General features: G+C 67.2%; 3 protein-coding genes across 7 annotated transcripts; all 3 read right to left on the bottom strand.

Moving 5' to 3' along the window:
* Positions 1-1,873: 1,873 nt before the first annotated feature.
* Positions 1,874-4,671, bottom strand: LOC102951031 (angiopoietin-related protein 5-like). Its single transcript, XM_042993722.1, has 6 exons — positions 4,438-4,671; positions 4,333-4,360; positions 3,715-3,806; positions 2,828-2,954; positions 2,495-2,680; positions 1,874-2,175 (listed from the first exon to the last, which is right to left on the bottom strand). The coding sequence occupies exons 1-6, from the start codon at positions 4,522-4,524 to the stop codon at positions 1,874-1,876; spliced, it is 822 nt and encodes a 273-aa protein (XP_042849656.1). The 5' UTR covers positions 4,525-4,671.
* A 362-nt stretch (positions 4,672-5,033) lies between these two features.
* Positions 5,034-14,679, bottom strand: TRABD (TraB domain containing). 5 transcript variants are annotated; one of them, XM_042993597.1, is made up of 10 exons: positions 14,575-14,679; positions 9,396-9,464; positions 8,921-8,999; positions 8,324-8,490; positions 7,884-8,024; positions 7,337-7,447; positions 7,104-7,255; positions 6,691-6,956; positions 6,464-6,575; positions 5,034-6,333 (listed from the first exon to the last, which is right to left on the bottom strand). In XM_042993597.1, exons 2-10 carry the CDS (start codon positions 9,426-9,428, stop codon positions 6,156-6,158), a joined length of 1,239 nt encoding a protein of 412 aa, XP_042849531.1. In that variant the 5' UTR covers positions 9,429-9,464; positions 14,575-14,679; the 3' UTR covers positions 5,034-6,155. The 5 variants fall into 5 exon arrangements, with proteins under 5 accessions (XP_042849531.1, XP_042849533.1, XP_042849532.1 ...); XM_042993599.1 differs by having other exon boundaries at positions 6,691-6,863; positions 14,575-14,678; XM_042993598.1 differs by having other exon boundaries at positions 7,104-7,243; positions 14,575-14,678.
* A 4,143-nt stretch (positions 14,680-18,822) lies between these two features.
* On the bottom strand, positions 18,823-26,318 carry PANX2 (pannexin 2). The gene is made up of 3 exons (XM_042993596.1): positions 26,093-26,318; positions 20,643-22,100; positions 18,823-20,123 (listed from the first exon to the last, which is right to left on the bottom strand). Exons 1-3 carry the CDS (start codon positions 26,316-26,318, stop codon positions 19,780-19,782), a joined length of 2,028 nt encoding a protein of 675 aa, XP_042849530.1. The 3' UTR covers positions 18,823-19,779.
* Between the last annotated feature and the right edge of the window lie 1,151 nt (positions 26,319-27,469).

Below are 27,469 nucleotides of genomic sequence, written 5' to 3'. Positions count from 1 at the left end.
CCGCGGGGCCGCTGCGGCGGAAGTCCCTCTGCCCCGACAGGAAGTCCCGGCCCCGCGTGCCCCGCCACCCAATCACTGGGGGAGTAGCGTTTACTACTGCGCCTGCGCGGGCCGCGCCCGCGAAGGCCGGTCTCTGATTGGTTGCAGGGTACGCCTGTCCGCTCCTGCGGTTCCGCCCCGCGGCCGCGGAGTGGCGGGCGTGGGGATGGGCCGGGAAAAGGACTAGCGCGCCGGGGGCTGGTCCGCTAGAGCGGACGGGGGAGCGGGGGAACGGGGTCGTCTAAAATGGCTGCTCTGCGTGAGGAGCCGGCAGGTCCCTGGAGGTCCGACCCGGGAAACACCGGACAGTAGGGACTGAGTGCTCCGAGTGGGGTGACCGTGCTGAGCGACGTCCCTAGTAGACCGCCAGGGTGAAGCCAAGGTCAGCCCCGGCCCCGCTCTGTGCCGAGGGTCTGTCTCCGGATCGTCCTCTAGCTGCGCCGGGCACCGGGACAGGAGGGAAGGAGGATGTTTGTCCAGGAAGGTCGGTGGGGACCGCCCGGGAAGAGCCCCAGGGCAAAGCCAAAGCTGAGATTGGGCGAGACTCTGGCCTGGAGCCTCTCCGGTGCAGGAGCGCCTTTGCTCCCGCTCTTCCTCTGCTCGGAGCAGGATTCCTCACAGGAGTTCTGGATTCCATGCCCACCCGGCGCCACGCTGCTCCTTAAGTGCCGCCTGGCACCCTGTGTTTTTCCTTGCATAGCACTTCCCTGAAACGACCTCAAGCCCTTATTTTCCTGTTTCTTCTGTCTCCCTCCTCACCCGTGCCGCCGGGGGGCAGAGTCTTGATGACCTGGGTGCCAGTTCTCCCAGAACAGCGTCTATGGCTCCCAGAACAGGGGCCGTAGACGCCCGGGAGGCTAGGGAGAGCCAAGCCTGGCCTTGAAGGGTCTGCCCCCCACCCCCAAAGACCCCCCTCAGGGTCACTGTTGCTGAATAACTCAGGTGTTCAGTTCAGAGGAGCCTTGAAAAGACCCCTTGATGCCTGCATGGAGTGGGCGGCCCTTGGAAGGGTTTGCCAGTGTCCCCCGCCCCACTCCCGGCCCCGTACTAGAACCGGAGACCAGAAGCTGGACAAACATACAAGCTCCCTCCTGGCTGGATTCTACACTTAAGTTCGAGGAGCCACCTCTGGAACTTTCTCCTGGGGCCACAATGCGGGTTTCCCAGACCTCGTGTGAACCGTCTCTGCCCCTGCCAGCTGAGTGGCATTGGGAGACCCCCTCAACCCCTCTCCAGCTGAGTCCTCATCCGTGTGGGGGACAGTGAGTTTAGGCCCTCATAGATGCTCAGTGCCCAGAGTCTCCTGCAGTCTGACACTTTCCTCCCCATCTGGGCCTGCTGGCACAGTGCCCCGTCCCCAGCCTCCTTCCTAACTGCCTAGGGAACCTGGCCCGAGCCCATCTCGTCTTCCCCAGGTCCCAGGCCCTTCTGACTCATCTCTTTGCCCCCTGACCCCACTGTCTTGCCCACGCTTTGGGATCTGGTGGGATCGGGTTCTTGAAGGCTCAAGAGCACCAGGCTGTGTCCCGCTGGCTGCCCTCACAGAGGTCACGGCCAGTGGGGGCATCGGGTGGGTGCCAAGGGTTCCAGCAGGTCAGCAGGGACGGGCAGTGCCCTCCCAGACCTGGTGACCTTGCTTCTGGCCTCAAGGTTGGGCTTCGCGGCTTCGTGGATTTCCCCAGGTGCACGGACAGGTGTCCTGGGTGGGCAGCGCTGGGTCTGGGCAGCCAGGCTGGGCAGGAGCTGAGCTCGGCCCCTCCCTCATCCCCATCCCGAGCAAGACACAGCAGACGGCAGGGCTTGAACGTTTAATGAGGCTCGGCCACCGAGGGGCCTAGGCCTTGGGGGAAGCAGTGGTGCGCACGCGCAGCACGCTGGCGCGCAGGGTGGGCCGATGGTTGCCGGTGGCCCAGCGCATGCCCGAGGCGGCCCCTCCGCGCTCCGGCCACGGCCCGTTGAGGTCAGCTTGGCCGCAGTCGCTGTACCACCAGCCGGCGCCCGAGCGATCGCGGCTGCAGCTGGTGAAGGGCTGGGTGCCGTCCGTGCAGGGTGAGCAGTGGTCGCGGTCGCGGTCCAGCGTGCTGAAGCCACAGCCCTCTTGGTCATCCGTGCGGCCCAAGCCCCGGAACGCGTCCCCTGCACAGCGTGGCGGCGTGGGTGGCGGGCCGGCTGCCCCTCCGGCCCGCGCTCCCGTCGCGGAAGCTGCTCTGGCTGCCTCGGCGTCTGAGACCCCGGGGCAGACGCCTGGGGAGCGACAGCCTCGCCCCGAGCATTGAGGCTGACAGATGTGGGCCGGAAAGCCGGGGTCTCCAGGGACCCAACCTTCCCTACCCACCCTGGCCCCGTGGCAAGACTACCCCTCCCCCCAGCCTGGGGAGTCCAGTGGACAAAGCAGGACGCTTGTGCGTGTGGGTCGGGGGCAGGCACGAGGCCCCCTTACCTCCCAAGCACTCACCTGCGTTCCCAGAGTACAGGCCAAGGGTCAATCGGTAAAACAGGTCCTCCCCGTCCACGTGGAAGTTGTCATAGTGGGCCTGAAGCGTGTGGTTGTCCGCATCCAGAAGGTCCACCGTGAGCTCTGAGCGCAGGCCCGGCTGGGAAGTCAGGTCAGAGATGTGCTGCAGCCCCAGCCAGTGGTCACCTGCAGGGGTGGGCACCCAGGCTGAGGCTGCCGCGTGACGGCCACCCCTAGCCTCCTCCTATCGTCTCTGCCCTGTGCGCCCGGTGACCCCCAAACCCGAGCCTCGGGGTGCACGCCCCTGTGCCCACAGGCACACGGCCCTCCTACCTGTCAAGTCTCCGAAGCCCTGTTTGTACTCCTGCCAGCATCTCTCAAAGTCCAGACGCCTCCGCCTGCCCCAGTCCCGGCTCTGAATCACCGTCCAGCCACCGTCCTCTCGCATGTCGCACAAAGCCTGGGGAAGGACTTCACGTGGCAGGCAGCGCCTGGCTGGACCCACGTAGGCTGCCCCTGTCCTGTCTGTGCCCCCCCCCAGACGCTTTCTGTTTGAAAACCGAAACTTTTCCTGCTTGTCCGTGTCATGTAAACTTCCATCGTAACGAATCCACATTCTCAGAAGCAGGGCGAGGATCCACGGTAGCGCCCCAGGCCTCGGGAGGGCCGCCCGCTTTCATGTCAGTTTGCACCTGCTTTGTGGCTTTGTTTTTTCACCGAACGTTGGATCCTGGAATCTCTCCTTGTTCGTACCTTTACGGGTGGAAGCTTGGGTTTCTCCCAACCTTTCCTGACTATAAAACAATGTCTGTGGGGCGCCTGGGTGGCTCAGTTAAGTGTCTGACTCTTGATCTTGGCTCAGGTCATGATCTCACAGTTCGAGAGTTCAAGCCCGGATCGGGCTCTGTGCTGACAGTGCCGACCCTGCTCCGGATTCTCTCCCTCTCCTGCTCCTCCCCACTCATGCGCACACATACTCTCAATCTCTGTCTCTCTCTCTCTCAAGATAAGCACTAAAAAATAAAATAAAATAACCCCCCCCCCCCCCCCCGCCCCGGCAAAGTCCGTGAACATCTCCGTGCCCAGCTGTGTCTGAGGACAGACTCCACCCGGTCCGGCCCGCCCTTCCCTGTCACTTGAACAAGTAACTTCTCTTGATTTTGCCCAAGCAAGTCATACGGAGTATCTCCCGGACCCTCACCCCGCTGAGGGCTGCTCACCTGCAAGGGGGCGCTGGCTCCCTCTGGCTGGATGGTGTACACACCGCTGGGGGCTCTGGGCTTCTCCACCCGGATCTGAGAGCAGTCCCTCCCTGTGGGAGATGCGGCCAGGAAGGCTCAGGCCTGGGAGGGGGCCGTGGTCCCCCAGTGACCAGCACCGGAACCCTCCTCCCGCAGAGGCCCTGGGACAATCTGGCAGATGGGCAGCCAGTCCCTTGAGTTTGGGCCACGCCTGCCTCAGGCCTCTTCTCTGGGAGTGGCTGTTCCTTGGGCTCTGCAAATTGGCCGGGCCGCAACCCTCAGCCAGACCCTCAATTCTTCCCGTGGCCCCCAGACAGAACCTCTCCCCTTCACCTGCTGCCCTGGGAAGGTCCCTCATGGTTCCCCCCCCCCTTCCTCCCCCTGGCCTGGCAGTGGCGGGAGGGCTGCCCTGAGCCCAGCGGGCCCCTCCTAACACGGGAACACAGTGGGGCCTGGTTCTTGTCTGCCCTCTTCCCAGGCCGTCTGGGGCAGGGACCCAGCCCGGTCCTCATGGGGAGTGAGGCCTGTCAGGGGAGGGCCCGTGGGTGACGGGTCAGAGGCCGCCCAGACCTGACGTCCCCCCCACCCCATCCCGACCTTGGGGTTCCAGCAGCACCACCTGGACCTGTGGAGAGAGAGGACATTGGTCAGGGGCGGTCTTGGTAGCCCGGTGAGACCCGCCGGCCCGATGACCACTCTTACCGGCCGTCGATGCCGCACCATGGAGCCGGCCTGGGGCACAGAGAGGCAGAGGATAGCAGCGAGACCCAGTACGGGGCGGGCAGCCATGCTTCCGGAGGGTGCAGCCCTGGTGGGGGAGAGCCCAGCCCGCAGCCCTACCAGCCTCCCTTCACGCCCACGGACGGCCCACACCACCCTGGGTGCTCACTGTGGTCCTTCCGGGCAGATCTGAGCCACTGGTCCCGGCACCTTTTGTTTGGGAGCTGGGCTCGCCCCGCCTCCCCCCCCCCCACCCCCCCCCCCGCCCCCGTGCCCGGGTTGGGGGAGGTTTGAGTGGGGCGGGAAGCCTGAGGGTGTGGACCAGGGAGGTGAGGGGCAGGGACTACTGCCTGTCCCTGAGCACACTTCCCCTTGGCTGGTGTCCTCGCTGGGCCGGGGTCCGCACTTGGGACAGGCAGGTGCCGGGGGCCCCAGGGCCTAGATCTAGTGCTGAGAGGCAGGTGTTGGCGGCAGGAAGTTCTCCAGACCACTAGGCCCAGGCCGGTCACCCCTGCTGCCACCCGTCACCTCCTCCCTGCCGCTTGTGCTCATTTCTACACACTTCACAAAACAGGAGCTTCCAAAATTAGACTTTATTTCCATTTCTCAGGAATGAGTACACATATGACAGGAAAACACGGTGCGGCCCCGTTCATGGCCGTGGGTTTCACCTGGTTTTGTCAGACATCGAGTCAACACAAACACAATCAAGCGTGGCCCCGGGGCCCGGGTGGGCTGCACAGAGGCCGTGTCACAGACACATGACCCGCGGAGCGTGGCCGCAGGGAGGTGCCCGGGGTGGGAGCCCCGCGTGGGCTCGGCCCAACCTCGGGTCTCCGTCTGTCCCGCCCCACAGCGGACACGCGCCCGCTGTCCACTGAGGTTGGGGCCGAGGAAGGCTCCCGTCCGAGGGCTGCAGCCCCAGAAGCCCCCAGCCAGAGGCGGGCCTGGCACCCCCCTGCAGAGGCTGACCTTTCCCATGGGCTCACCCTCTCGGGATCGAGGTCCCCCCACGCACACGTTCTCTTTGTCCCAACCAGGTTTAAGGCTAGTATTTTCTGACATTTGCTTCAGTTTTTCTCTTAAGTTAAAATTACCTGAGTAAAAAAACTTCAGACATTTTTAAAAACCAAAACCACACACGCCATCTGCAGGCAGAGCTGGTGTGCGCCCGCCGCGACCGAGCGTGGCCAAGCTGCCCAGGCGGGAGGGACGCTCCCAGGAGCCACGACAGAGCTGCGTGGGGTGACCTGGCCCTTCCCAAACATGCCGGCCAGGAACCCGGTGGCCCAGAACCCACTGGGACTCGCTCCCGGGCCAGGGCTCCTGCTGCCAGCGCGTGAGAAGGCACAGTGAGGTAGGGGATGGCTGGCCGTGCCCACCACGCCCCTTCACCTGGGGGCCGGGGATGGGGGGTGGGGCAGTGTGCACCTTTGGTCCCTCCCCCACCAGTGCGTCCTGATGCCCGTGAACCCCAAGAGCGGTCCCTGCAGGGCCGGGGATGAGGGTGGGGAGGGGGCTGCTGGGAAGCCTGAGCTCAGAGCAGTTAAATATTTCTTTATTTGGGCGGGTTGGGGGAGGAGAGGCGTGGCCGGGCCTGGACCCCCACAGGGGGTGGCACCCAGCCGCTCCTCGTTGGGGGGGGGCCAGCCCCAGCGCCCCTCAGCGGTGACACGGGAGCAGCCACGTGTTGGTCCTTCCTATTTGCGCGGCCGGGCCGCGGACGCCCTCTGCAGACAGTACTGAGCGACGGGCAGTGACAGGACCAGGCTGGTGGCGCGGCGCCCCATCCAGTAAAGGCCGTAGCCCAGCAGGCCCAAGAAGGCGGCCTTCACGGCCAGCCGGGACACTCTGCCGGAGATGGACGGCGGGGGGACGCTGGGGAAGGGAGGGCGGGCTGGGCCTGGCTGGGGCGCGCACGCTGCCCCCCAGCCCCCAGCCCAGCCCGGCCGCGACCCCGCCGGGCTCTGTGCTCAGGGACTGCAGGGCGCACGCGGGCGGCACTCACGTCATGATCTCCTGGATGTTGAGGTCGGTGGTCCAGTTCTTCTCGATGCCCGGCACGTGGCCCATGCCCACGACACCCACCACCACCGAGGGGACACACTTCCTGGGCTCGGCTGTGGGGAAAGGGAAGCATCAGCGCCCGCCCGGCGGGCACGGTGCCTGGGGAGCCCCCGCCCGGCGGGCACGGTGCCTGGGGAGCCCCCGCCCGGGGCCGGCCGTCGCCGTCACCGTCAGAGGAGCGGGGCAGCTCCAGGCGCCGGGCGGCCTGCCGCAGCATGTAGGTCAGGTAAACGTCGCGCTCAGAGACGATGGTGCGGTGCAGGTCGGGGAACGCGCCGACCATCTCGGCCATCATCTGCTCCAGCAGGTCCTTCTGCTTGCAGCGCTCCACGTCGTCCTTGCTGGGGGCAGAGGGCGCGCTGCCAGCCTCGCGGGCACGGGGTGGCCAGCGGGAGGCCGGTGCTGTTGACCCAGGGCAGGGACCTCGGTACCCTCTTTGTTTGGGATCACGGCGGAAGGAAGGAGCGGGAAGGCCCTGTTTGAGGAGGCTCAGCCCGAGAACAAGGGGGAATGTGCCACGCGGCGGGGGCTGGGCCCCGCTTCCTGGGTGGGGCTGCCTGCCGGAGGCCGAGGGGCCCTACCTGATGGGGTCTGACAGGAAGCACAGGCCCCAGGCCAGCTTGACTTTCTGCCAGAAGGACAGTGCAGCGATGGCCCTCTTGAAGGTGACGGGGATGGGCCGGTCGCCCAGGTGGAACTTGCAGAAAGGCACCTTGCTGGCCTGGGGCAGGGGCTGGGCGTTGGTTGGGGAAGCCTGAGCCCCGGGGTGGCTCCCGTGCACTGAGCCCCCCTTCCCGGCCGGACCCCGGCCCACCTCCTTGAAGGCCTCCCTGAACTCGCCGCCAGGGGCCATGCCCAGCTGCTCGGTGATGTGGGCCGACACCTTCAGCAGCAGCATCTGCATGAGTCCAGACATGACCCCGTTCTGCAGGGGAGGGGACCGAGGGTCAACGGCCGCGTGGGCACAGAGCACAGGCCCAGCCTACGGCGTGGGGCTGAGCAAGGGCCTGGGGCAGGCGGCCACAGCCTCGGCGGATGCCGAGGCCCCACTTCCCTCCAGCCGCCCCTGCCCAGACCTCAACTCCCGCGCCCGTGTCCCCGAGGGGCACACGTCAGTCAGCCTGAGGGAGCGGCACTTGGAGCCGGCAGGCAGGCCGGAGGGCACTCCGCGGCCACCCCCACCCCCCCCCCCCCCCGTGCCCCAGGGCCTGCTCGGCGACCCCCGGGGTCCCCGCCCGGCCCTCGCCTCGGGGCCGAAGCGCCACCCGCCTGTCCCCCCTCGTCCGAAACCCAGTACAGGGGAGGCCCTCTCCCGCCCCCGGCCAGGGCCCTGCTGACCGGAAGGCCGCCCGGCGCCGCACCTGCCTCACGGCCTGCTGCAGCTTCTCCAGGCTGATCTCCTTGGCCTCCTGGAGCAGCGTGCTCTCGTCCATCTTGAGCATGGACACGCGGTACTGGCACAGCTCCACCACCACCACGTCAGGCTGCACCTCCCGGATGGTCTGCAACGCACATGCCGGCTCAGCCCCGGGGGCCCTGCAGGCGGAGGCCGCCCTGGAACCGACCGGGAGGCCCGGCCCCAGGGGCCGCCTCGGCTGCTGTGGCCACCACTCGGTTCCGGAAGCAACCGAGAAGCTACAAAAAGTTCGCCGGTCGCTAAACAGAGAAGTGCCGAGGCTGCGAGGCCTCCCCGGCATCAGAAACCTCCCTTCTGAGGGGCGCTGGCGTCGCGGAGGAGGAAGCGGGGGCTCGCGGCAAGGGGCCGCTCGGCCCGAGGCCAGCCCAGCGTGGCGGGCCTCACCTTCACGACGTCCCTCTTGCTGTCATCGCTGAAGTGGGCTGTGCCCACCACGTACACCCTGCTCCCGTCCTCGGCCACCAGCTCGGTCACGGTGCGCGGCAGGCTGGGCCGTTCCCGCCGCCTCCTCAGCTTCATCTCCAGGAGCAGGGACAGAGCGTCGGCGTCGGCTGCAAGGACAGCGGGCCAGCTGGGGTGCCGTGCGCACTGGGGCCCGCCTTCCCGAGCAGCTCTCTCCACGGGGCTCCCCCGGCCTTGATGGGCCGCCACCCACGCTCAGCACTGCTCACTACGGCGCACGCGACCGGCACGGTGCCGTCGGAGCAGACCTTCCCCGTGAAAAGGGGCCTGGGCCTTGGCGGGGTCTGCAGTCTCCACGATGAGAATCAGCCAGGCATCGAGGGAGCCAGGACGGGGATGGCCGTGACCATGCAGGGCCGAGGTCCCCAGGGCAGCTCTGAAGCACTTAGCCTCCCACCCAACAACCTGGGGCCGGCCGGGGCCCCCCGTTCACCACAAACTCAGCCCAAGCCCCGCCTGGCCAGGGGCTGCCCACCCCCACCGGCCCCCCAGCACTGAATGGTGTCAGGGAGCACGCACACAGGTTCTGGGGTTCTCCAGAAAGCACCCTGGGCACCACCTCGGAAGACCCCACTGGGACAACGGGCTCCGTGTCAGCCTGCAGAGGGAACAGGAGTGTCTGAGTCAGGGGACCACCCTCCCTGGGGGCTGCGGGACGCTTGGCACCCACCTGTCCCCAGCGGGCCCATCAAGAACTCAGGGGCTGCTGCTCCGTGAACTCCGTGTGCTCCCCGGGATGAAATCATTTCCCTGGATACGGCCCACCCCCAGGGCTCCCCGCCCCAGGGTCCCCCTGGCTGACCCAGAACCCGCCCCCCGCCCTCCAAAAGCCACGTAATGCTCTTCTATGCACAGAAGCAGCCACGGTGACCCCAGGCGACCACACTGAGGGGGAACCCACACTCTGGCGAGCAGCTGGCCGGAGCCCGAGCCCGAGGCCGTTCAGGAAGCAGCCGCCCCCTCCCCCCGCCCAGCATCCGGCCCAGGCTCTGACCTCCTGAGGTGACCGCTCCTCCTCCCCCTCCATGGCTGGGAGGCAGCTCCCGACACTGACGAGTGACACCTGAGGAAATACCGGAAGCGCGTTTTCAGCTGCGCACGGGGCTCAGTCTGACCTGAAAGATCCGCGGGTGGCATGACCGCCTCTGCCCTTCCAGACTGACACCTGTCAGTCACCAGCCGCGGACGGCCGGGGTCCAGGGTCCTTGTGGCCGGCACAGCAGGTGGGAGAGTCTGGCTGTGAGCGGCATACAAACCCTGCACCACGGGGCTAAGAACCGAGCTGGAGAGGCCTGGCTTCGCCCCCGCCAGTGAGCTGGGGGTCCTCTGCCGAGCAGACCTGTCACCCCCGTCTCCCGTTTACCCCGCAGAGAACAAGGCATTGGAGCTCAGGGACCAGCCCTGAGGGGCAGTCAGGCAGACCGGGACGTTCCCTTTCCGGCTCTGGAACAAAACACACTGCGCCGAACTCCCGCAGGTGAGAAAACCCAGCAGAAGACGTGAGTCTGAGTATCAAGTTGGTGCTGAACGCCTTCAGCGGAGTCATCCAGGCGTCTCCGGAACTCAGACTCAGCGCGACGGCCGTCGGGAGCCACAGTGTGAGCGTCAGCATCGCGGAAGCGGGAAGGAGCGAGGCTCTCCGGCCGCCCCCCCAGAAGGAGCCAGGAGCTTGGGGGGGGGGGGGGAGGACAGTCATGTGGGCACAGCAGGCGCACTTCCTGGAAAGGTCTTTGTCACCAGGACAAAGGACAGCGGACCATCCGGACCTCCGGGGCCAAGGGGAGTGAGGGGCCCGGGGCCTGTACCGGGACGTGTGGTCCTGGACGCCAGGCGCGAGACAGCAGCATCGCCAACGCGGGCTTCACCCGTGCTTCCCCGAGACGCCGCGGAAACTCAAGCCAGGGTCTGCTGCTGCCTCCGGGGCCACCTCTGAGCGCAGCTCGAAACGACCAGGCCCCCCGAGGAGTCTGACCAGCGACCTCGTGCAGACTGTGGGATTAGGGAACCACCCCGACCTGTCTGAAGTTGGGCCGCGGTACCGTGGCTGGGTTCTCAAGCCCACCCAGCCCATGAGTGTTACATGTGCCTCTGGGCAGTGCTGGGGGAACGGGGTGCGGCTGCCCCAGGGCGCCACGGACCCTCGCCTCACCCGTTTTCCTGTGGCTGCACACTTCTCTCAAACTTTCACAAGAAGGAAGGGCAAATGATAAGGTCAGTGCGACGCCGGGCCAGGTTCCTGTCCCTCAGGCCTGTGGTCACGCAGCAGCAGGGAGCAGACAGGGTTCACCCAGGCCATGACCACCGGTGGCTCACCGCGCACCCCTGTGCAGGCAGCCCCCCCCCCCGTGCAGGCAGCCTGGGGCAGGGCAGGGCTCCCTCCCAGTTTAACCAACACTCCCACACGCCCTGGGGCTGACCAAGGGGGGAGGGGGCGGCCCCTCTAGAGGACACCGTTGGGCCCCGGCCTCTCCGGGCCAGCAGAAAGGGGCGGCTGCGGAGGGGAGGAGGGCCTGGCCTCCTAAGCACCCCTCCCCCAGTACCTCCTGTCCAGGAGCCCCAAAGCCCCCGCTTCCTGCTTCACAGAAGGAAAGCGCTCCACCGCGCAAGGTGCCAACTGAAGGGCAGACAGGAAGCGGAGCCTGGAGCTGGAGGGGTGGGGCTGAGCGGTCACCGGAGCTCCCGCCCCCCCGCCCCCCCGCCCCCCCCCCCCCCCAGGCCCCAGAGCCGGCCCAGCAGGGCAGGCGGGACGACGGCCCTTTGTCAGGCTCCACGCAGAAAAGCAAACAGTTCTCCCAAGCAGCACGCGGCTGCCAAGGTACTAGAAAAACTTTTTAAGAAAACATCCTGTGCCCTGGCAGGAAGGCTCCTGTAAGAACACGCAAGCGGGAGGTCACCACGGAGGTCACCGTGGTGCCTCAGCCCGCCCTCCCACGGTGTGGTGGCTACAGGTCTAGGGCGCAGGTCCAGGGCGCGTCCTCCCTCCCTCCCCCTCCCTCTGGCCAGACGACCCTCTGTGCCCACAGGGGACAGGCAGGCCCCACTCTGTGCGGGCCAGGGGCACCTTTCTGGGGAGGCCCTTCCAGGTCCTGCATCCTACAGGCCGGCGGTGGCAGACAAGCCTCGAGTCGGCAATGGCTCGGCCCCCCACTGTGGCGCAGCACCCGGGTCCCCTCCTGCAGCTGCTCCCCAGAGGCGGGCACCTGGCCTAGTCAGGCAGGAAGGCCACCGAGGCTCCTTCAACACCAAGCGTCTGAGATTCTGAGAAGCCTCTTTGTCTGAGGCTGTTGCCCCCACACACCTTCCGATACCCTGGTTTCCCTCCGCTGCGGGGGCGGGGTCCCCTGGCAATAGCCTTGTAGGATGTCATTTCAATGGCTTAACCGCCCCCCACCCCCATATGCAGTTTCAAATATTTACAGCTGAGGCCTGAGCCTCTCCCGGCTGCCAGGAGGGCAGCAAAGTGCCTCCCGCCTCCCGCAGGCCTCTGGGCTCAGCCTCCACTCCCTGCACCCGCCGGTAGCTGCTGTGGGGCGTCCACGTGCCTCCTGGTTTCCCGCCACACGCTGTCCGGATCTACAGGTCCTAACAGCTCCCTCCACCACCGCACGCTGCGGGGACCAGGAGGCCCCTGGCTGACACCCTCCAGGGGAGATACCCGTGCCCCCTCCTGAATCCACGCTCCAGCACGTGGCCCTGCTACCTGGCCGGGCCACAGCCACCGATGCTGGGAGCCTGTGACCCTGGCACGAAGCAGGAAGAGCCTCCTCATCCCCCTCCAGCCGGCTGTCGCTGCCAAGCAGGACGGTCCACGGAGACGACCTGTGGCCAGATGCCAGCGACCAGGCCGCAGAGGGTAGCGCGCTGGGCCGGACCTCAGACCAGCAGGGCCAGCGACGTGGTGCGGCGAGGCCCGGGCAGGACCCTTCAACCCGCGAGGACTCGGCTCCTGCCTCTAGGATCGAGGCGCTCGGAGCAGTCACCCAGCCGTCCCATCTGTCTGCACACACTAGGCCCTCTCCTGGCTGCGAGACAGGTACCACACTCAGTCTTCACTTCAGCCCGTGACCTCCAGACCTCTGTGCACTTACTCCTGTCGGGGCAGGAAAAGAGCCAGCAATCTGGTTCAGAAGACACTGAAACGTGAGTTTTCCCCAACTGTCTCCTTCTCTGGAAAGGGCCACACCACTATCTGGCTCTAGAAATTATAGTCCTGCACGCACAGGACAGCAGCACAATCACCCGCACACTTCCAGGAAGTCAGACTCCAAAGCAGCGGGAATCCCCAGCAGCTTTGGGACCCAACTTGTCCAGGACTCCAGCGAAGGGCCTGCTCGAAGGACAGGAAAGCCCCGCCTCCGTCAGGGTCGCACCCGCGCCGTGAGCCCTGAGACACAAATCAGAGTAGCGGGTTAAGGGGTTCTGCATCGGACGAAGTGTCGGAAATTGTCCTGCCGGGTGTGCATTTCAGGATGGAAGCCGAGAACGTCGGACAGGTCAGTGTGAGTGACACAGGTTCCTGCCTGCCCGGCCCAGGCAGCCGACCTTCTCCTGGGTCCCACCTCTATGCACTGAACTGTGTCCCCCCGAGTTCAGTATTGAAGCCCTAATCCCCATGATGACAGCGTTTGGAGGTGGGACTTCTGGGAGGTGACTAAGGTTACGCGAAGTCATGAGGGTGGGGCTCCATGATGGTACTAGGGCTCTTATGAGAAGAGACACCAGGCAGCTGGCCACGTGAGCACACAGGGAGAGGAAAGCCGTCTGCAAGCCAGGACGACAAAGCCCTCAGCAGCAACCAGGTTGCCGGCACCTTGATCTTCGACTCCCAGCCTCCAGAGCTGTGAGAAAACAGTCTGCTATTTAAGCCTCGTCTCTGCGGTTCTGTTATGGCTGCAGAGCAGACTGAGGCACCATCACCGCCCCCTCCACGCTCTAAAAATTGAGAAGCCACAAACTGCCCCCCGGATCCCAGCCCGCTTCTCAGTGTGGCCAGGGCTGACTGGCACCAAATGGGGTTCCCAGAAAAGCCCGCATCTCCGAACCAACCCACTGGGCTTGCTCAGGAAGCCAAAGGTCCCAGACTGGACAGACCAGCGGGCTGCAGAAACAAATGACCAAGTGGGAGACAGCGGGACGTGGCCAAAGCCCTGAACTTCCCAACGCCCCCACTTCTTAAGCCTGGGCCCCCCTGGCCATGGACACCCCCGGGTCTGGCAGCACCTGCTTTATGGAAGTGTGGCAAAGTCTGGGATTGGGGTAGAGGCCACAGGCCAACTTGCATTTGGGCTGGAGGCCTGAATGGCTCCTTGTCCGCCACCCCTGGCTGGCCCTGCTGGAGCCTGCACCCCGCCCAACCTTGGGCCCCCGCCCTGATCACCACTGCAGGGCGCTGTGTAGGGAGCACCACCAGCCTGCAAGACTGCCCAGTGGTCCTAGGGTCAAGGCTCCCTTCCAGTCACACTGCATGGGGGCGAGCAGGAGAGCAAAGGGGACAAGAGACCTAGGGAGAGGGGAGCCTGCCCAAGAAAGCAGTGAGCCTGGCGGCCTGCCCATCTTCCTCTCCAGGGAACCCCGAAGCCAGTAAGTAGGCTTCCACCTGGAAACCACCCATTCTCCTAACGAGGCTGTCCCGATCTCCAAAGGTGGCAAGGACTTCCGAGCAGACTTCCTGGCTGTTTTTTGAGATGCCGAAGCCAAGGCAGCCTTGCCTGTGCTGGGACAGTTTTACGGAGACTCTCCTACGCGGTACTTCGTGGCACATAAGTTACAGCTCAGTAAAGCCGCTTCACGGAAACAGAGCGCAGACTGCTGCAGGCCTGCGGAGTTCGGCCGCGCCGTCCACCCCGCCATATGGCAGCCCCGCTCGCTCAGCCTGACGGGCAGAGGCCACCGGCACTCGGGAAGAGCCCAGGGTCTCCACCCGCAGAGGTGCGGCCCCCGCTTCTCGCCCGCGGCCCCCGCGCCGGGAGCCCCACCCGAGCCCGCAAGCCTGCTCCGCCCGCCCCCTGTCCCCGCGAGCCCCGGCCGCCGGCCCGGCCCCGCGCGCACTCCTCACGGGCCAGGGCTGACCCTTCCGACCCCAGGCCCCACGCTGGGGGCTGACTGGGCCGGGCCCAGAGCGAGGGGGCCCCCGCCCCCGGCCCGGCAGCCGGGACCCTCGCCGCGCAGCGTACCGAGGCGGGGCGGCGCTCCTCAGCCGGCCTCCATGCGGCTCGTCGCCCCACCGGACGGGGCGGACCGGGGCCGGGACCGGGGGCGGGGCGGCCGGACGGCCCGGGGACGGGGGCGGGCGGCGCTCGGCATGCCGGGAAGCGCAGTTCCACGCGCCGCCCGTCCGCTCCGTCGGCGCGCCCGGTTCGCGCCGGTGGACTACACTTCCCAGGGGTCCGCGCGCAGCCACCCGCGGACTACACTTCCCAGGGGGCTGCGCGCGATCGCCGGCGGACTACACTTCCCAGGGGGCCGCGCGCGAGAAGCCCCGCCCCGCCCTGCCCCGCCCCCGGCGCCTCCGGTTCCAGGAGGAAGGAGGTGACGGTGGAGGCATGAGTTCGAGTCCCCGGGCTTGTGTCCGAACACTCTTAAATTCTCTGACTGCAGCTCCCAGTCTGGAAAAGGGATAATGTTTCCACGGGTAATGTCCACGGAGAGGCTTGCAGCCCCTGGTGAGATGCGAGGAGCAGAAAACTCTGGTTGTGGAGCACGCCCGCGTGACTCGTCCTGGGTTGGGGGGTGCCGAGACTCCCGCCCGCAGGCGACCGGGCCATCCCTCGACTTAGTGGGTGGGGTCCCCTGGGAGGGTGGGACCGACCAGGCTGAGACCTGGACCCTAAACCCCGGAGGTCTGTACGGGGAGGGGGAGGGTCTCAGGACAGGCGGACCCTGGTGCGTCTGGAGCTCCCGTCCCACTGCCAGCGGAGGGGCTCCAACCGCCAAGTCTCCGGCCCCTCGTCGTCCCCATGTGGCCAAGTGGGCTGTGGGGCGTGGGAGGGGGACTCTCAATGCCCACGACCACCCGCAGTGGGGCGTCCTGAGCCGGCCCTCCCTCTTCTCCGCATGCGGAGCGCTCCCCACCCCTGATCCCCATTGCTGGGCGCTGGAGCGGCGGCGAGCGGGGGGCTGTGGGGGCCCCGGGGGCTGCTGCCCTCGCCGGGGCCCTCCGCCTCCGTCCTTGCAGCAGGGCTCTGGGGCTGGGTACCCTGCAGGCGGTGGATGTGCAGATGGCTTGCCTGTTCCCCCATCCTGGATACGTGGACCCCCATCCTGTCCCCCCTTCCTGTCTCCTCCCCTTCCCCTCCCCCCCCCCCCCCCCCCCCCCCCCCAGCCAGCTCCACTGAGCTTGTGCCCACATCCTAGCCCTGACTCAGGTGCCCTCACATTCTGGCCCTGCCCTGGGGCCAGGACTCCAGTCTCCACAGAAAGCTGGTGAATAGCAGGGAGGGAAGCCCTTTAGAAAAGGAAGAGGGAGACATGTCTGCACTTCGGGGCCCTGGGACAGGCCGTTCTCTGGGGCCACTGGCTGGAGTGGGGGCCTCAGTAGTGCCTGCCTGGAGCAGGCTGTCCCGCCCCCAGCCTGGAGCCGCTTGGGAGTGAGGGGATAGTCCAGTCCAGACCGGCCCCGGGATTCCCCTCAGGTTCCAGGAAGAGAGGCGGTGGCCGCAGTCCCAGGCTTCTGAGCGGCTCTGGCACTGGTGGCTTGTAGGGGTCACAGGCTCCCCCGTTCTTTGGCGGGGGTTTCTCCTGGGGTCCAGCTGATGCGGGAGGCAATCCCCCGGCCACTCCTGGTGTGCGGCTGGGGCGCTGGCCGGCAGGCTGGGCTGTTTGCCGGCAGAGCTCTGTATACGAGAGACTGCACGCGGGGCCTCCGGGCTGACACTTCTCTCCTGCAGCTTCTTGGTCCCCGAAGGGCCTAGCTGGCCTCCGGGTGGCCTCTGTCCTAAAGGAGGACACTCCGGCCCGTGCGCCTCTGGTGCGCGCTCGTGTCCTGCTATCGTTCTCCCCCGGGGGCCGGTCGTGTCTGCCCTCCCGACCGCCTCGGCCATCTTCACATAGGAGAGCAGCAGGGTTTTGCCAGGCAGTATGCTGTGGTCCACACTGAGGGGTGGGGGGACTTCCCCGGGGTCTGGAGTGAGTCTGGTTGAGATGCCCCCGTGGTGCTGGCGCGGCCCGTCTGGGGCGTGTGGGATGGAGCGCGAGGCCTTTCCTGAGCCGTCTCCTCTGAGCCGGGGACGGTTGCCCACACCTGCCACAGTGCCCTGGCCAGAGGGAAGGAGAGAGGAGACGGGGCTTCGGATGAACACTGGAGCCCGTGGGGCGCCCCCTGCCCTCACCGGGTCGGGTGGCATCCCTCAGCACCTGCGCTGAGAGGTGTGCTTCTGTGGGATGATTACGGGGGCTCTCCTCTTCCCCAACAAACCAGGGCAGGGGCTCAGTCACACTCCAAGGACAGAGCTCTGGATGAGACCGGGTCTGAAGTGTCCTGCTCGGCCTTGGCCCAGGGGACGGGTGGCCGGCAGCCTGGCAGAGCCACCTCACCCAAGACATGGAGGTGGCTCCGTGGGACCGGGGGACTCCCCAGCAGGGGTGCCCCTAGCCCTGCCTGGACCTGCGTGTGTGCGGATGTCCCTCAGCCAGCGGTACCTGTGTTCGCTGGCGGGAGGAAGGGTGCGTGAGGCAGACTCGCCGCGCCTCTGCGGGGCCCTGGGGCCGCGTCCACTCTGAGTCCACTCTGAGCAGAGCCACGGGGCAGGATGAGCCAAGCGGGGCCCGGCTGAGCTCTGCATGTGGACGGGCGGCGGTGGGGAGGTGAGCGTGGCCTTGGAGGGTTGGGGACTCCAGCTCCACTCACGAAACGGCAGGGAGACTGTGGCCAAAGCAGCTGCCTGAGGCCAGCACGACTTGAGTGCCCCAGGTGGACACAGCCACCCCGCCCAGGGTCACGGGGCCGGTTGATGGCGGGGGGGCCAAGGGGGGCGCTGCCGAGGGGCCAGGGGCCGGTCCCACCCTGTAGGACCGGCTGGGCTGCTCAGGTCCTACGGGGACACAGGGTCTCTTCCCTGGACACATGGAAACAGTGAGCGCCAACCCGAGGGGCGGTGGGCTTCACGGCCTGGGATGCCGGGCCGGGAGGAGTGTCGTGGCTCAGGTGAGGGGGGGTGCTCTCTGGGGACAGGGTGTATTAATGATGCCTTTTCGTTGCCTCGTGTTCCGACACTGGGCTGTGCCGACTCCTCCCCGGGCTGGCTAATTCCTAGAGACAACAAACTCCCGTGTGCAAACCAGCCAATCCAGAGCTCCGGCCCAGCACCCCCTCTGTGGGACTCCCACACTCTCCGTCACCTGCCCCCACTACCCAGGGCGGGTGCCCGACAACTAGGGGAACCCCGGGGCCCGCGGATGTGACTCACACGAGCCAGTTCTAAGCCTGCACCTGCCTCACCCACAGGAAAGGCTCCCTCTCTCGTTCCCATTCTGCCTCCTGACTGCCTGGTGCTTCCCCCTGTGGCCCCCAGCCTGGGCACGTCGTGCCCCCTCCCCTTGGGACCTGTGAGTGATGAGCTGTCTTTCGATGGCAGTTGTCCCCTGATCTGCTGGCCTCCCCAGACCAGAGTGGTGGTGAAACTTGCGTTCAAAGCCAACGGAGGGATGCAGTCCTTTGCTTGTGTCTCTGAGTGATCACCCAGCTCTGGGGAAGGTCAGGCTCCCCCCACGGACAGGCCTGCCGAGGGGATCCCAGGGGGCCGGGCCAGTCAGGTCTTTGCGGCACAGCAAGTGGGCCCGCTTGATCTCTGCCAAGCCTGACCGTGTGAGGCCGGCACCCGCCTGCCCTAGCGCCCACAGTTTGCTGGTCTGGCTGCCCCAGCTCGCTGCCTCCAAGGAGCCCCTGTTCAGATTCTCGGGGTCATCAGCCATGGACTGGAGGGCGTGTGGCTGCAAGGTGGACCCATGGGACTGCCCTCAGCCCCAGCTGAGTCCCGGGCCCAGTGTTGAAGGTGCCCTGTCCTGGGTCCCTGTAATATCATGAGCACCCCCAGACCACATCAAGGGTGCCTTTTCCGGGAAGTGTTCTCGGCTCTCCCTGCTCCCCTGAGTGTACCCAACAGGCCCCTGCCCCCCAAGCATCCGATGGAGGGGACAGCTTCCTGGGGGCTCATGCCTTTGTCTTTGCTGCGTCTGTGAGCCCCGATGGGGCAGGGCTCACCTGAGTCACCCCATGGCGCAGAGGGCGTGCATGTTAAAGGCCACGACCTGTCAACCACAAGTGATAAACGCTTGACTGTGGGTGCGGTAGAGCCCCCAAGGTGACCTGGAGGGCAGCGGGGCACCTCCCACGGCCTCCCGTGACCATGGTGAGCGGAGGCGCCCTGACGCGGGAAGCTCAGAGCACAGGCCTCCTGCAGACGGACCACACGGGACTCGGGCGGTATCAGAATAATATTTATTGATATGCTCGGTGCTACCTTGTTAATACTGTCACGTTGTCACCGTGGCTGAGGTAATAGGGACAGACCCTCCGAGCGCCAGCCCTGGGTGCCCACCGGAAGCAGCGTGGGCCCTCGGGTGGGGGGCTGGTGGCCTGGGTGGGGGGACGTGGTTATTGCGTTGGACTCCTTCCCTTGCACGCTGGCGTCCACACCGTCTCAGCCCCGTGCCCAGTCACACACCCGTGCGTTCGCGCTGGCGCCCGCCCGCTCGTGCCCACTCACGCACACATCCACTTGCACGCTGGCGCCCTCGCCCTCTCGCTCACGCGCCCACGCACACGCCGTCCTGTGTCCTGATAATACGTACACTCGGTAGTTACAGTAATCATAGTAAAATAAAGTACGGGTATGTCGGGGTACGAGGAGAAAGTGCATATGTTGATCTGATGGAGGGTGGGCCCCGGCACCTCCCGCCCCGGGGCTCCTGGTCCCTGCAGCGGGGAAACCTGAGCATGGCCCCTCGGGCACGGCTAGGCCTGGTGGTGTGCTCACCCCCAGCCTCCTTCCAGGCTCAGGAGCAGAGGCGTCCTGCCACAGCCGGGCCCCTCAGGGCCGGCATCCCGGACCCAAGACAAAATGGACTAAAAAAATACACTCTTCAATCTCACGGCTGAGCGCCTGCTGCGGGGGGAGGGGGAAGGCGGCTCCAGGCCTCGCCAGCTGGGGGGCTGGGGGCTCCGCTGGGGTCGAGGCCAGCCCCTGGCCCGGCCGGCACCCCGGCGGTGCTGCCTCGGGGGCCGGGTGGGCAAGGTGCCGGGCCCCGTGGCATGCGGACAGGAGGCCAGGAGGTGCGGGCGGTTGGGGGGGCAAAGCAGAGGGGCCACACCCACTCGGGGCTGCGGTCAGCGGCACCGCCGGGCCACGCGCTGCTCTGTGGCGGCCGGGCAGCCCTGCCCCTCAGAACTCCACAGTGCTCACTACTGTCCTGGGCTCGTCAAAGGTGGCGATGAGCATCTGCTGGGGCGGGGGGATGGCGATGAGGCTGCCCACGTCCGGGGGAGCCCGGGGGCCCCCGTCCTCCTCTTCCCGGGCTTCGTACAGCGTGCTGATGTGCAGCAGCGGGTGCGTGGCGTTGCGGCTCAGGATAGCCAGGGGGTCGGGCTTGCCTAGGCTGGCTGGCGACAGAGGAGCTGTGGCGGGGGCTGCGGGGGGCGAGCAGACGTGAAACGGGCCCCCGGGAGGAAGCGTGGCGCGGGCTGGCTCTGCGGGGTACAGGATTTCCTTCTCGGGGAGCGGAGCGTCTGCCAACAGCCAGGAACACAGGCACGTCACACCCTCGGGCCACCCCTCTCTCCACCGGGGCAGACCCACCACGGCAGGCTGGCCGCGGGGAGGGCCCCCGGGAGGGCCCCCCCCCCCAGTGCCCCGCGAGGGCTTGATTCTCTCTCTTTCAGCCTCCTTAGCCAGGCGGGGCCAGGCCGACCCCCTCTGCGCCACCACCTCCCACCCAGCCCGTTTGGGCTCAATCTCCCGCGGCCTCGGGAGCGGCAGTGCCCATTTCCAGACTCTTCTCTGGAGCCGGAGTGACCCTACTGTCCTATCCCCCTGGGGCTCTCCTAGCTGCTTCACGGGGCCCGGCAGGGCCCGCCTGCAATGTCCCCTCAGGTTGGAGGCTGCCCCCCCCCCCCAGCCGCCCACCAGCTTCGTGCACCCAGCCAGCTCCTTAGCGCCTTTCACACGGTTCCGGGAGGACCGCGCGCGCGCGCGCGGGGGGGGGGGGGGGCTGCCTTCCCCGGGGCCCGGGGTGCCCGGCTGCCTACCTTTGGTGGGGGCTGCGGCCAAGCCGAGCGCGCACTCCTCCGCCTGGGACAGGAAACCCCCTTCCTGGCTCCGGGAGGCGGGCAGGGCGGCGGCGGGCACGGCCTCGGGCTTGGCCTTCTTGGTGCCCAGGATGTAGGGGTGCACGTCCAGGGAAAAGTGGCGCGCATGCTTCTTGTCGGGGGCGGGCCCCGCGTCGCCCCCGCCGCCCTTGTAGTGGTGCGCGGCGCGCGCCCCCGCGTCCAGCAGCGGCGCGATGAGCGTGTCGGTGGCCGTCTTGCGGCGCACGGGCTTGGGCTTCTCGGCCTTGCTGTTCTCCACGCGCATGATGGCCAGCGGCTCCTTGAAGGGCTGGGGCAGCGGGTTGCTGGTGGGGATCCACTTCATCTTCTTGCGCGGCCGCTTGACCACGGGCGGCTCGGCGGAGCCCTCGGACTCGGCGGGGTTGGCGCTGGGGTCGACGGTCTGCACGCCCGCGTCGCGCACGGTGGGCGTGGCGTCGTGGTTGGACTGGGCCAGCGCGGCCAGCAGCTGCCGCACCACGTTGTCGTACATGAGGTCGCTCTCGTTGGTGATGAAGTCCAGCCGGTTGAGCGACTTGATGTGGTCGCGGTTCTCGTTGCAGAACATGGCCAGGATGTTGATGTCGCAGAACTGCGAGCGGCGCCACTGCCGGCGCGTCTTGATGCCCACCTTGTGCAGCTTGTCGAAGATGAAGTTGCTCTTGCGGAAGATGAAGAGGTGGATGAGGTTGACGAGGATGATGAGGTTCATGGCGCACAGCAGCACGATGTCCACGCCCGCCACGATGCGCTGCAGCTGCACGGACGGCAGCTTGCAGCTGACGCGCACGGCCGCCGCCCCCGCCGCCGCGCCCCCTGCCGGCCCGTCCGGGGACGCGCCCAGCGCGCACGTGAACTCGTTCTGCTTCTGCGTGGCGTAGTAGGTGCACAGGTAGGAGATGGGCGCCACGCTGAGCAGCAGGATCAGCAGGTGCCGCGCCAGGTACAGCTTGGCCAGGAAGTTGCTGCGGCCGCGGCGCTCCAGGTACTTCTCGAACAGGTTCTGCTCCGGGCTCTTCTCCTTCTCGGCGTTCTCGATGATCTCGCGCCTCTCGCGCTCCGTGATGCCGGGCCCCTTGGACTGGATCTGCTTCTCGATCTTGGGGGCGCGGCCCTCGGCGGCGCGGTGGTAGCAGTTGTCGATCTCCTGCAGCAGGAAGTTGAGCTCCGAGGTGAGGCGGGTGGAGGCCAGGAACTCCCAGCCCAACGCGGGGACGTACATGATGGCCGCGAAGGCCAGCAGCGAGTAGGGCAGCAGCTTGTGCTCAAACAGCGACGGCCACAGGCTGGCGTCCACGCCCGGCAGCGCGTCCCGCAGCTCCGTCCAGCAGTAGCCGCGAGCGTACAGCGCCTGGTCGCGAGTGAAGTTGTGCGGCGTGTAGCAGTAAATGGGCTCCTCTGGGGGCAGACAGGAGACTCGGGCTGGGGCCTGCTGTTCCCCACACAGAAAGGCTCCGGGGCCCAGGAGATGCTCCATCCCTTACGACCAGCCCGGGGCACGGAGGTCTCACCCAGGGTCCCCCGCCCCCACCCCCCAGCAGTTGGCTGTGGCACAGGGTGGGGGGGGGGTACAGCCCTGCCAGCCCCAGCCCCCACCCGCGACTGACCTGCACTTCAAACCTCAGGTCCCTCTCCGTATCCAAAGAGTCTCTGTGTGCACCGGGGGAAACCCAATCCCAGAGGGCAGCAGGACAGGCCCCTCGGCCCAGGGCCCTTTTCCAGTGGCAGAGTTAGACCCCTGGCCCTGCAGTGCCTGCGGCTTCATCTTTGAGAGGGCAGACGGCCGGGGCAGGTCCCACCTGGCCAGGGGCACTTATAGATGTGGGCCCTGCCTGCCGTGCAGGGGTGAGGGGTGCCTGTCCAAGACCCATTGTCCCGGAGAACGGCAGACCTGGGGATCCCAGACGCTAGGTGGGCAAGGGCAGGGACCTGGAACCTGACACGAAGCCTCACCAGCAGGACCGCAGTGTCTGCCACCAGGAACAGTGGATGCCGCCCGAACTGCGGGAAAAGTGGCCGTCCCTGGGCTGTGTTTTCCCTCCCCGATGATGGCGGGCACAAAAACCACAGCAAAAGAATGTGTCTGGTGCTGCAGGGGGCCCCCACCTGGCAGGCCCGTTGCCGTCTGCAGCACTGGCCCCCCAGGCTCACGGCCGCTGAAGGACCCGGCCACTCTGCCGTCGGGCCAGCTGGACCCCTCTCACCATGCAGAGCGGGTCAGCGGCCTTCCTCCAGTGCTGCCGAGATCCTACCCCCAGACCTGGCTCGTGGCCCCCACGTCCTCCCAGGGAGACTTGGCCCCTGACATGTGTGGCACCCCTCCCCCGAGACCATTCAGCCGCCCCCCCCCCCCCACCGGGACCTCAGGCTCACCAGTCCTGGGAGGGGCAAAGCACTTGCCTTCTTTTCTTTTGGAAAAGGGCACACACTCTGGGGACACCTGCACGCCTTCAGGCTAGAGTGGCACACCCAGGTCACGTGGGGCCACTTCAAGAAAAAGCAGTTGTCAGTTCCCCTGCGCGGACCCCGTATAACCTCTGAGGAACCTGGCTTCCCTTGAGGCTGTCTGCCCACCTGGCCCCTCTGTCCACTGCTCAGGGGTCGGTGCCAGTGTGGGGGTGGGGGCTGCTCACAGCAACCCCGGCCGGGAGCCATGGGGTCTCCGCTGCCCCCCACCCTGGGGATGTGCCAGGTTCTAGGCCAGGAGGCCGGTGCCACCGCATCAGCGCCTCACCATGCTGGGTGGTGCCAGAATGTTTACTGTCGTGTCCCCGATGGGCACACCCTGCTCCAGGGGGACCCTCACGCAGCGAGGACCCAGGCACCGGGCATCCACCCTGGGCAGGGTCGGCGGGGGAGTGTTCGAGGCCCGTGCCCCCAGCCAGCTCCCAGCAGGCGGGTCATGGATCCTTCTGGCCGCAACAGGGCGCATGCTGGACCCTTGCCCCTGGGCCGACACCTTCACAGATGGATGCTGATATGGTGCTGGGGGGACGGGGTCCCCAAGTGTGCTCCTGTCCGGGGCGGGGGCTGGGCAGAGGGGCCTCCAGAGCCTCTGACCTCATGTCCCTCTTGCAGTCCTGCCCCAGCCCGTCCCCATGTGTCGTCGCAGGGTCGCTCCTGGAAGTTCACCCTGTGGACATGTGGTTCCTGCCTGCAGGGCGCTGTTTCCTGCGCCCCACTGTCCTTGGGCCTGGGGAGGGGACGTGGGCGCTTCTAAGCTCTGTGTGAAGCACCAGGAGATGGGTCACTTCAGACTACGACAAAGCCACTGTCCTGCCTCGAACCCTAGTCCAGGCGAGGGGAGCGACCGCTGGAGCAAGGCATCTCAGCGACGCAAGAGAGAACACTTGATCAGCTGGTGCCAGCCCTGCTTCGTTCCGTGATCTGGGACACACTATCCTGGGGCAGCCCTGGACCCCGAAGGCCAGGCGTGTTCCACGGGGCATGCCAGGTCCCAGGGGGCCAGGCTCACAAGGCCTGCCTTGTCCATGCTCAGGGGCCCAGGTGGACGCATGCATGTCAGTGTGCAAATGTAGGTCAATGTGGAGGGGCGGGCCGGCACAGGAAAGCTCAGGGCACCCCCCGGACCAAGGATGAAGGATGAACTTGGGAAATGCCAGCAGCCCAAGCCTGGCTGGATGCAGAGGGGCGCTGAGGCTCCACACGGGGTGAGCTGGACTCACAGAACCTCAGAATGGAGGAGACAGGAGAGTCACCTGAGGATGACGGTCCTGAGCCTGCCCCACTGTGCACATCTGTAGGGGACAGAATCGTGTCCCCCGAAAAGATGTTCCAAGTCCCGACCTCTGGTACCTGTGAATCTGACCTTGTTTGGAAATAGGGTCTTTGCAGATGTGATCGAGATCAGATCACACTGGAGTAGGGTGGCCCCAACCCAATGACTGGAGTCCTCGTAAAAAAGAGGAATTTGGACCCAGACACCCAGGGAGGAGGTGCCCTTGTGAAAATGGAAGCAGAGACTGGGCGAGGAAGCCTCAGAAACTGGAGAGGCAGGAGGGACCCTCCCCGGAGCCTCTGGGAGCCAGGCCCCACCCACACCTGGATTTTGCACCTGCGGTCCCCAGACTGACAGCTGTTCTGTTGTTTTGAATCGCCAAGTTTGTGCATATTTGATCCAGTAGCGTTAGAAACGGAATACATCCACATGTGCCCTGAGTGACACTTGTGGGTCACACCTGTGTCTGAGCGCGTGGAGCCTCCCATCCCCGAGGGAATGTCCTGTCCTGGGCGTGTCTGAGTGTCTGGGCACGTACTCCATTCAGGTCTGAAGTTCCCAGGTCATGAGGATCCCTAAAAAGCGAGCCCTTTGGGGCAGAACCAATGCAGAGTGCAAGAAGGTCTGCCAATGTCACTCAGGGGACAGGGTCACATGTCCCTCCTGAAGGGGTGCACAGGAGCCCCCACCCCCTCTGCCTTGGGCCGGCACCTCTGGCCCTCGAGCATGGCCAGTGGAATGCTGAGGGGCCCCCCTGGACCCATCGCCAGCCAGATCTGGGTGGGGGGGGGGCGCCACTCCCTGCCTCCAGCCAGCCAGCGGCCTCCGCCGGCCGACCCACCGGCTCCTTAGGGAGGGCGGGGGCACTGCCCACCACTCTCCTCCTCCTCACCGCCCCCCCCCCCCCCGTGCCTCCTCCCACTCCTGAACCCACCTCAACCAGGGTCTTCCGGGTGCCCCCCGGACAGCCACTTGCGGCCTCGACATCTCGGACTCCCCCTGTGCTGGTTCCCGTCTCTGCCCCTGTCGAGCCCCGTCTTCCACCTGCACCGGCCTCACAGGCTTCCCGCCTCCGGCTTGGCCAGGAGGGTCCACTGCCCGCCAGCAGGGCGCTCGGCCCAGCCTCCCGGACCTCCGCGGCGTCCCTTCGCGGGCTCGCGGCGCCCGGACCAAGGCCTCTCCCCGCCGCCGACCGGAACCCGCCCGCATCTCAGGGACCCTCGTGGCGAGCCCGGCCCCCCGCACTCTGCCTGCCGCGCGGGCGCTCTGCCGGCCTTTGGCATCAGCTGTCCTTCTCTCCACTCCTCCTCCGCTCAGAGCCTGCCCACTCCCCCTCCCGGGCTCGCCTGCCAGACCCCGAGCCTCACTGACGCCTGAGACCACCGGGTCCGGGACGGGTCCACCCGCTGCTGGCGGGGCGCGCACGGAGAGTGGGAACAATGCATCCGAGGCGGGGGGTGGGGGTCTCGCAGGCAGCCCCGGGCGCCTGGCGACACAGGGGCGACGATGCGGGGAGGAGGGGGGGCGGCCTTCGGGGGCGCGCTGGGAGGCCCCCCACCCCCACCTCCACCCCCAGCCCCAGCCCGGGCCCGAGCGGGTGGCCGGCGGCGGGCCGCCGGGGCGGGGACTCGGGGCGCGCCCCCAGCCTCACCTGCGAAGTTCTTGGTGAAGACCAGGGTGACGAGCAGGATGGGGACCAGCACGGTGCCGATGGTGACCACGCGGTCGAAGGGCAGCTCCAGCTTGAGCTGCAGCAGCAGCGCGGCGAGCGCGCCCGCCTTGTCGTCCTGCGCGCCCGGCAGGATCAGCTCGCGCAGCTTCTCCCCGGCCAGCAGCGCGGTCGCCATGTCCGCCGACTGCTGCAGGAGGTGGTGCATGGGGGGCGGGGGCGCGGCCCGGGGGCGCGGGCGGGGCGGCGGGGCGGGGGGCGCGGGGCGGCGGGGCGGGGGGCGCGGCGGGGGCGGGCGCCGGGCGGGCGCGGCGGTGGGGGGCGCTCGGCCGCCCCCGCGGGCAGGGGTCCGGCCGCCCGCGCCCCCGCCGCCCCCGCCTCGGCTGCAGCCCCGGCCGGGCCTGGCGCGTCCCTCCGGCGGGGGCGGCGGCCGCTGTCCCTGGCTGGGGCCGGGGCCCCGCTCCCACCGCGGGGAGGGGGCTGTTTACCTGCGGCGACTGGCGGCGTGGCTCCGCCCCCCCCCCGCCCCCCGCCCCCCCTTACCCCCGCCACGCAGCTGCGGCGCGGGCGATGACTTTGCAAAAAATATTTAAATTAAATAAAATGAATTAACGCCGGCTCGCCCCTCCTCCTCTTGCTCGGGGTGGGGGGGGGGGCCTCGCCCGGCTCGTGGCCGCGGGAGCCGCCCCGGCGAGGAGGGGGTGTCGTCGTCCCGCCTCCGGCCGCCTCCACCAACTCCCTGCCCGGAGCCTGGACGCGCGCGCGGGGGCCTGGGCACCCCTCCCCGGTCTGGGGCCGCGGCCCGCGGACACTGCGGGGCGTCTTTCCCGCCCGCCCCGCATCACCTCCCGCGGCCCCGCTTCCTACCCTGCCCTGCACCTCCTCCCCGTCACCCGCCCCAGCCACTTGTCCCTTTGCCTCATTCGACAGACACGCTGGGGGCCGGCCTGTGCCAGCTCCCGGGGGAGGCTCTGGGGTGCTGGCACCCCTTCCTGACCTTCGTCCCCGCCACCTCCCGCCCACCCACTCCCTGGGCGTCCTCCCGAACAACTGCGCGCACACTTCGGGGTCTGCCCCGCTGCCTGCAAGACCCGCGGCGGTTCGTCAGTGTTTCCTTCGATTCTTTCATGGCCGGTCCCCTTCCCACTATTTTGGGACACACACGTGCTGCCTTTGTGAGATACTTCTGGTCGCAGCTTTAACTTGCTTCTGTAGTTCCTGTGTCCTGGGCACCAATGTTCACAGGCCCCGGGCCACTGCGGTGAGCCAGTCAGCCCACAGCCCCGCGTGGGGGCTGACAGAGGGGGCGCCCGGCACCAAGCCTGCACTCTGTCCACACTGCATGTTTCCACCTTTCTT

This window comes from Panthera tigris, chromosome B4 (assembly GCF_018350195.1).
Source record: "Panthera tigris isolate Pti1 chromosome B4, P.tigris_Pti1_mat1.1, whole genome shotgun sequence".
Lineage (NCBI taxonomy): Eukaryota > Metazoa > Chordata > Mammalia > Carnivora > Felidae > Panthera > Panthera tigris.
Note: the sequence above shows the minus strand (reverse complement) of the source record. Positions and strands in the feature narration are given on the sequence as shown.

What these genes read in the sequence shown, in the direction of transcription:
- LOC102951031 (XM_042993722.1), bottom strand. Translation starts at nt 4,524, where the DNA reads ATGGCTGCCCGCCCCGTACTGGGTCTCGCTGCTATCCTCTGCCTCTCT. An exon ending in TGGTGCGGCATCGACGGCCG is followed by an intron (nt 4,361 to 4,437) that starts GTAAGAGTGGTC and finishes CTCTCTCCACAG; the next exon opens with GTCCAGGTGGTGCTGCTGGA. An exon ending in GGGCTTCGGAGACTTGACAG is followed by an intron (nt 2,681 to 2,827) that starts GTAGGAGGGCCG and finishes CCACCCCTGCAG; the next exon opens with GTGACCACTGGCTGGGGCTG.
- PANX2 (XM_042993596.1), bottom strand. Translation starts at nt 26,318, where the DNA reads ATGCACCACCTCCTGCAGCAGTCGGCGGACATGGCGACCGCGCTGCTG. An exon ending in CTTCACCAAGAACTTCGCAG is followed by an intron (nt 22,101 to 26,092) that starts GTGAGGCTGGGG and finishes GTCTGCCCCCAG; the next exon opens with AGGAGCCCATTTACTGCTAC. An exon ending in GGCCGCAGCCCCCACCAAAG is followed by an intron (nt 20,124 to 20,642) that starts GTAGGCAGCCGG and finishes GGCTGTTGGCAG; the next exon opens with ACGCTCCGCTCCCCGAGAAG.
- TRABD (XM_042993597.1), bottom strand. Translation starts at nt 9,428, where the DNA reads ATGGAGGGGGAGGAGGAGCGGTCACCTCAGGAG. An exon ending in TGCAGCAGGCCGTGAGGCAG is followed by an intron (nt 7,448 to 7,883) that starts GTGCGGCGCCGG and finishes CCTCCCCTGCAG; the next exon opens with AACGGGGTCATGTCTGGACT. An exon ending in TTCCTGTCAGACCCCATCAG is followed by an intron (nt 6,957 to 7,103) that starts GTAGGGCCCCTC and finishes TCCCAAACAAAG; the next exon opens with AGGGTACCGAGGTCCCTGCC.